A 7,902-nucleotide genomic window follows, 5' to 3' on the forward strand; every position below is an offset into this window, starting at 1 on the left:
ACTTATGCCTGTGATATTACCATCTACTGGTAAAGAGAATTTAAGCCAATTCACGATCAACTGCTAAGGACTCAGGATCCTGTTAAGTAAAACCTATTAAAGTAGTAATCTCATCTAATATTACACTTCCAGTGCCAAGAAGGAGTTACAATCTTACAATTAATAAGCTCTTACAACCCCTTCAGTCAGGTTTTCGTAAATTTCACAGCACTGAAACGGCGTTGGTCAAAGTTACCAATGACTGGTTGTTGGCCTCTGATTCTGGAGGTACTTCTGTTCTTATTGTTCTTGATCGTAGAGCCGCCTTCGATACTGTGGATCATGGTCTTTTACTTACCTACCTTGAAAGTGTTTTTGGTGTGTCTGGGACAGTTTTAAAATGGTTTAAATCCTATTTTACTGACCATTCTCAGTTTATTTCTGTGGGTGGTTACAGGTATGACATTAGCTCTGTGCTCATTGGTGTTCCTCAGGGATCAGTTTTAGGCCCTTTACTTTTCAATATTTCTCTATCACCACTTGGGCATCTGCTGCGATCGCTCGGCCTCCATTATCACTTTTATGCTGATGATACCCAAATCTACATTCACTCAAAATCTGGTGAAAACATTGATGTTTGTTTTCTTTCTGATTGTATATCTGGGATAAAAACGTGGATAAATAATAATTTTCTGTGCCTGAATAGCGGGAAAACCGAAGTTATGCTTGTAGGTTCCCGTCATCAAATTCTCAAAGCTGGTCCACTGTCTCTGTTTGTTGATGGCTCTGTTCTAGAGACCCAAAGTAAAATGAGGAACCTTGGAGTAATTTTTGATACAAGCGTTACATTTGATTCTTTTGTTCAGAGCAAAAAAGCAGTTAAAGCATCCTTTTTTCACCTCAGAAATATAGCTCGACTGCGGCCTATGCTAAACTTCTCTGTGGCTGAAAAGCTGATTAACTCATTTGTTGTCACTCGGCTAGATTACTATAACGCCGTGATATAGAGGGAGTGTCTAAATCCACAATCAATAAACTGCAATACGTACAAAAGTCTGCTGCCAGGATCTGGGACCAGGAAATGCGATCATTTTACTCCTGTTCCAGAGTCCTTGCACTGGCTCCTGGACAGGTTCCGTGTCGATTTTAAAATTATGATGTTGACATACAAGGCATTACATGGCTTGGCTCCTCATTACATATCTACTTTAAAATTCCTTACACACTGACTGCGCTCCTCACAGTGTAATCTGTTAACTGTTCCACTAATGAGCTTAAAATCTGTGGGTGACAGGGCTTTTTCTGTTTATGCTGCTTCCCTTTGGAACGCTCTTCCACCGGAACTTAGTGAAGCTCAGACCTTTGGCATTTTTAAACCTCGACTTACGACACACTTTTTAAAACTTGCATTTGACTGTTGATGCCTACTTTTATTATTATTATTATTATTATTATTATTATTATTAACTTTTGTAATGTTTTTTTTACCGTGTACAGCTTATTTTGTGTACCGCTTCCAATCCCGAGGCTCTAGGCAATTGCCTACTCTGCCTTTAGGTAGTGCCGGCCTTGCACACACCTACCTATTCAATTGACACAACTCTTTTACATCGGTCTGTGTCTGTGTGTGTGATCTGTTGGTTTCCAGAAGTTTTGGGGCCCAAAACAAAACCATCCTCATCAAACACTCGTGTGCAGACTACCACTAATTATATTCACCATCTTGCTTGTGTAGTCAGAAACATCAACTGAACTCAATAAGATCAGCTGTGACTCTCTCAGGCAGGGTTTATCACCTTGTTATTTGTTTTAATCGTTTGAACATATAGCATGGGGTGCACGGTGGTTCAGTGGTTAACATGTTTGGATCACGCCACCAGGGTTGGGGGTTTGATTCCCACCGCTGCCCTGTGTGTGGAGTTTCCTCCGAGTACTCCGGTTTCCTCCCCCAGTCCAAAGACATGCATGGTAGGTTGATTGGCATGTCCAAAGTGTCTGTAGTGTATGAATGGGTGTGTGAATGTGTTCTGCAATGGATTGGTAAGCTGTCCTGGGTGTACCCCGCCTTGTGCTCCCTGGGATAGTCTCCAGGTTCCCTCTGACCCTGTGTGATAAGTGGTATAGATAATGGATCGACGGATGGATTAGCTACACTAGCATTTTTCTCAGTAGAGGGAGATTTCAGACTGGAGGATGAAATCTGAGTAAGGATCAGCTGTGAGACTCAGGGAATGTTACCTGCTCCCTGGTTTTGTTTTCCCTGGATCACATGAACCTATTTCAACAACAAAGATATTAGTGTTCCTCCTCACTTCTGTGTAATTTCTTGCTGTTTGAGGTACCATGTGCTTGATCAGTGTTCATGGTGTACTGATAGTGGCTGATTCACAGGTTCCTAACCCTGGTCTACCCATTGTCCACCCCAGTAACCCCAGTCCTGCACATTTCAGCGCTTCACTGTGTTACTGCAGACAAAAGACTCAAATGTGCAGGACAGGGAACACTCTAGGACCAGGGATTGGAAGCTGTGGGCTAACTAATACATTCTAGGTACATACTGATGTTTAAAGTGTAACGTGTCTCTTGGTATGGGGAAATTCACTATATAAGGAATACTTATGATTTTTTGTAACTGAATATTTATTTCACTTCAGTGTGAGTAACATACAGGGGAACAATCGTGATTAATACAGTAGGTGTAACAGCATTTCCAACACCATCACACCAGTCCCCAACTAGCAGTTGGGTGAAAGTAACATGAAATTTCCCACAAGCTCTTTTAAACAAAAATGCTTTACAACTTTAATCTCACTCAACCACATCCTCAGTGTAGATGCTTTCTCTCGATTAGTTCAGGCTGAAGACAATTCAGAATACAGGACACTTAGAAAATTATACAGCCAAAGGTTATATATATATATATATATATATATATATATATATATATATATATATATATATATATATATATATATGTGTGTGTGTGTGTGTGTGTGTGTGTGTGTGTATATATATATATATATATATATATATATATATATGTATGTATATGGTGTAAAACCAAGTGTTGTTATTATTATTATTATTATTATTATTATTATTATTATTATTATTATTATTATTATTATTATGTATTTTTTCATATACTGAGAGATGCATTGGTGATTTGTGTACGATGTGCATAATCAATAATGTGCAGCAAAAGTGTTTACTGATTCAAAAGGCTTTTATTAATAATTCAAAGCAGGACATTGCAGTGATACACACACTTAACACATATTTAGGTGATGAGAAGAAGATCTGAGTTAAAGTGAGGAGTGTGTGAGCTCACATGTCAATAACTCAGATGAAATGATGAAAGTGGGACATTTGAGCAGTAAAGGCCACATGGAACACACAGTGAAGCAGTAGAAGGTGAGCTGAGTAACGTGTGTGTGAGCTCACAGCTCTCAGCACTGCTCTGTGTTCACTGTGCTCACCACAGGTGGTTGGTTGTCCTTGGAGGCCTCACAGGTCACCACCTTGTTCCTCCACTGCTCGGGATGGAGGCTCAGTGTGCTACTCCAGCTGTAGAGGCCGTCCGCCTGCAGAACTGCGGTGCTGCGGCTCTCCCCCGAGCTCCAGCTGCTCCCATCAACCTTCCAGCTCAGCCTCCAGTCCGAGGGGAAGCCCTTGTAGGCCACACACATGAGTGTGACCTTCTCCTGCTGCAGCTGCACATTGGAGGGGGGCAACACTGTCACACTGGGCTGGGTGAGGCCTACACACACACACACACACACACACACACATACACACACACACACACACATACACACACACACACACAGTTGAGAAAGCAATGTCAGTCACAGGCTTCGTTTCATCTCGCTGTGTGTGTTTCACTTCCCTTTATATCTTACAGAGCAGAACTGAGTTCAGTGGAGCATCACAAAAGTTTCACATTCAATTCAAATACTTTTACATCTTAAATCTATAATGATTTATTTTACTGTGATCACTGGAAGTTCAAATCTAACTGTACAGAATATTCAATAATCGGAAATATTACAATTATTTTATAATATGAATAAACGGTATTTAAAATACAGCTTATTTATTATTTAAGTAAATTCAGTTTATGCTTCCACATTTAACTCTGTTTATGGACTCACAGTCTCTGAGATATTGAATATAGTTAAATATAGTTAATGTAACTCAACAAAAAAAGTCAGTAATATACACAAACAACAAATTCTATTTTGTTTGTAGATTTAAATTAAAATGAGCTACTCGAACTAAAGTCAGATACATTTTCTCAAACTTCTAAAATAAGAGAAATGAGAAACAAAATGAACACAATTTAATTTAGTCAATAATCTGAACACACTCCATTTCAGACATTAATCTGAACACACTGCATTTCAGTCATTAATCTGAACACACTCCATTTCAGTCAATAATCTGAACACACTCCATTTCAGTCAATAATCTGAACACACTCCATTTCAGTCATTAAACTGAACACACTCCATTTCAGTCAATAATCTGAACACACTCCATTTCAGTCAATAATCTGAACACACTCCATTTCAGTCAATAATCTGAACACACTCCATTTCAGTCAATAATCTGAACACACTCCATTTCAGTCATTAAACTGAACACACTCCATTTCAGTCAATAATCTGAACACACTCCATTTCAGTCAATAATCTGAACACACTCCATTTCAGTCATTAAACTGAACACACTCCATTTCAGTCAATAATCTGAACACACTCCATTTCAGTCAATAATCTGAACACACTGCATTTTAGTCATTAATCTGAACACACTCCATTTCAGTCATTAATCTGAACACACTCCATTTCAGTCATTAATCTGAACACACTCCATTTCCGTCATTAATCTGAACACACTCCATTTCCGTCATTAATCTGAACACACTCCATTTCAGTCATTAATCTGAACACACTCTATTTCGGTCATTAATCTGAACACACTCTATTCCGGTCATTAATAAACAGGTTACTTACGGCCCACAGACAGTTTGGTTCCTCCACCGAAAGTGTACCACAGTGATACAAACAGGTTTAGTGGCCGTACAAAAACCCTGCTGCTCTAAACTCACTGCTCTCTCCATCCATTTAAACCTCTTATTACAAAACAGCTACAAAACACCAACTTCTGTTCACATCAGCTGATTAATACACTAACTCTCTGACTGTTTTTATTAAGTTTTAGTGTTTTTTCTCTTTTTAAACATCAAGATTGTCAGTCTAAACTGAGGATGCAGCTAGTGAGTAATTCACACAAATAAATTACACAAACTAAAAGCTGAAAATTCACAAAATGTAGATCAGCAATTGCACAGGTTTTACCCATAATGCATCACTGAGTGAAAATGCTGATGTACTAATGATAAATTTGCAATATACGACTGAATGTGTGGAGCTAAAGTGAGAATAATTCTCCACTCCTTCTGTAGACTGATAGAAAGTTATGATATGATGTTTAAGTCCTACAATAATCTAAACATTAATTTACAGTCCAAAATATTAGTGTGTATTTACTCACTGCCAACACTGATGCTGCTTCTTCCACCATAAATCCACTACAGTGAGAAACTCATTAACATTCAGTACAAACACCATCCAGTGAAAGTTTAAGCTTCTCTCTCTAATTCACTTATTTATGCATCTTAGACCTAAAAGTGTTTTCCAGAAAATCTCCATCTGACCCCAGAAGCTAAATTCACACAGTAACTCTGTAGTAGTGTGAGATTTACAGTAAGATTGGGGGAATGTGGTAAAGGCATCTCCATACTTAGAGGACACTTTGCATTGGCAGCACATGCTTCAGTGCTCTGGGAGTGTTTATAGCGCTGTGACTTTAACACTTCATGACTGAGAGCTGCTGCTACAGCAACTTCACCCACAGCTACAATGACTTTGATCCCCGTCTTCATCTGGACACTGATCCTCTGGACTCAAGGTCAGACACTGCTTCATATTTTATCTCTACAATGATCTGTTCATACAAATACACTCAATGTCATAATATTTCATCTGCTTATATTATAAGGTGTATTATTATAATTTTTTTTTCAGAATGCAGAGGTCAAGCCACAGTAACTCAGACTCCTGCAGTGAAATCTGCTCTTCCAGGAGAAACAGTCACCATCAACTGTAGAACCAGTCAGACAGTGTATTATCACTCGGCCGGTTCATACAGCAATTATTTACACTGGTATCAGCAGAAACCTGGAGAAGCTCCTAAACTCCTGATTAAACTCGCAAATCAGCTACAGTCGGGTTTTCCAGCTCGTTTCAGTGGCAGTGGATCTGGATCTGATTTCACTCTGACCATCAGTGGAGTCCAGACTGAAGATGCAGGAGATTATTACTGTCAGAGTTACCATTATATCAGTAGCACCCAAGTGTTCACACAGTGTTATAGAGTCGTACAAAAACCTCCCCCAGTTAGATTGTAGAGAGACTGCACTGCTGCAGCTGGGAGCGACTGCAGGTGCTGAGTTGGAGGATGTGATACGACACAATGACACTCTGTGGAGGAGAGGAACCACACCACACTAACTCACAACCCACATTAGAAATCTCTCAATAATCATGAAATGAATACTGAGTATTTAGTATGTTATATTTCAGTTAAATACCTTCAAGATTTAGGATTAGATCTGAATACCTTTATCAGTATTTACAAGCAATAGATTATATTAATATACATATGAATTTATGTTCTACCTCATTTGCTTGTATTATTTCTCTTTCTTGCCGATAGAAAACCAGTAATGCCCCAAGCACCGCCATGGAATAATGGTGATGAACTCATCCAAATCTGGCTACCAGAACACAGACACAGCTCAGTCATGGTGAGGCATTATCTCGAGCAGGAACCACGGCTTAGAGTTGGTCTCCTTTGAGCCCAAAATTGAAATGGTGCACAAGCAATACATATGGTTAATTGTCTCCTAGGCATTGTTCTAAAAAATACTTCAATGAAGAATGTACTTTTGAGGTTTTCTAGATGGTTGTGGTTCTAGTTATCATAACTGAAACTGTTTGGTGGATTTCTTTTTTAGTCTCTATCACTTATCCTGCCGCCATTACTATCTCTGATATCAGTCACTGTTATTAATCTATTCTCAGCCTTAGTTTCTGTCTCTATAACATGACCTTCTTGAATTGCCTTCTGACACAAAATACTTTAACCATTTTGGCCCTCGTCCTCATCCATCCTTCCTCATCTCTAGGTATCAGCGTTACCCTGCTGTATTTTTCAGATGTATCCTGCACTCTTGCTCACCCTGCCCTGCATATCACCCTCTATTTGTACTGTATCTCTCCCCCACTTCCTGGACACTCCACTCTTTCTCTTCTTCCTCCATAAATTCCAACACCCTAGGTTTCTGCACAGATCTCAGCATGTCTAGCAGACATCTCATCATGATTGACAGCTCATCAGCTGAAACTGAGTCTCAGAAGCACTGAGCTGCTGTATTTCCCAGGAGATCCTTCCCCATGTCAAGATTTTTTGATCTGACAACACAGGAAACCTTGAGCTAGTTCTGAACAACCGTTTAAAACTCTCTCCTCATATTCCTAACCTGATTCGGTCATGCAGGTTAGATGTTAGATGTTTTGGATAGAAAGTCCAATGACTTCCACTTTTGTCAAGAATATTTCAACCCAATTTATTGAGCTAACAATTGCTCTCTATACATGATCCAACTTTCAACACACTGATAACCACAACGTCGTTGTTTTTTCTCTCTCTTCATGCCGTTCTCCCTCGTTCTCTCCTCCACATGACCAGCTTCTTCCAGTCCTGATGAAGACCTTGACCTGGATGAAACTATGCATTCAACATCACAATTAGTAATTTGTTGTTCCTCCTCTGGCTTTTATGATGGTCTGAATT

The 7,902-nt window shown here is 39.3% G+C and overlaps 2 gene segments (V, D, J or C); one reads left to right on the forward strand and one right to left on the reverse strand.

The window, feature by feature from the left end:
* Positions 1 to 3,196: 3,196 nt before the first annotated feature.
* LOC128618542 (Ig kappa-b4 chain C region-like) lies at positions 3,197 to 3,750 on the reverse strand. The segment is given in 1 exon segment: positions 3,197 to 3,750. A coding segment is annotated over 1 exon segment (240 nt).
* Positions 3,751 to 5,900: 2,150 nt separating this feature from the next.
* On the forward strand, positions 5,901 to 6,454 carry LOC128617757 (probable non-functional immunoglobulin kappa variable 6D-41). The segment is given in 2 exon segments: positions 5,901 to 5,955; positions 6,072 to 6,454. Coding segments are annotated over 2 exon segments (432 nt in total).
* Positions 6,455 to 7,902: the final 1,448 nt, after the last annotated feature.

Source organism: Ictalurus furcatus, chromosome 14 (genome assembly GCF_023375685.1).
Source record: "Ictalurus furcatus strain D&B chromosome 14, Billie_1.0, whole genome shotgun sequence".
In the NCBI taxonomy this organism is placed as follows: domain Eukaryota; kingdom Metazoa; phylum Chordata; class Actinopteri; order Siluriformes; family Ictaluridae; genus Ictalurus; species Ictalurus furcatus.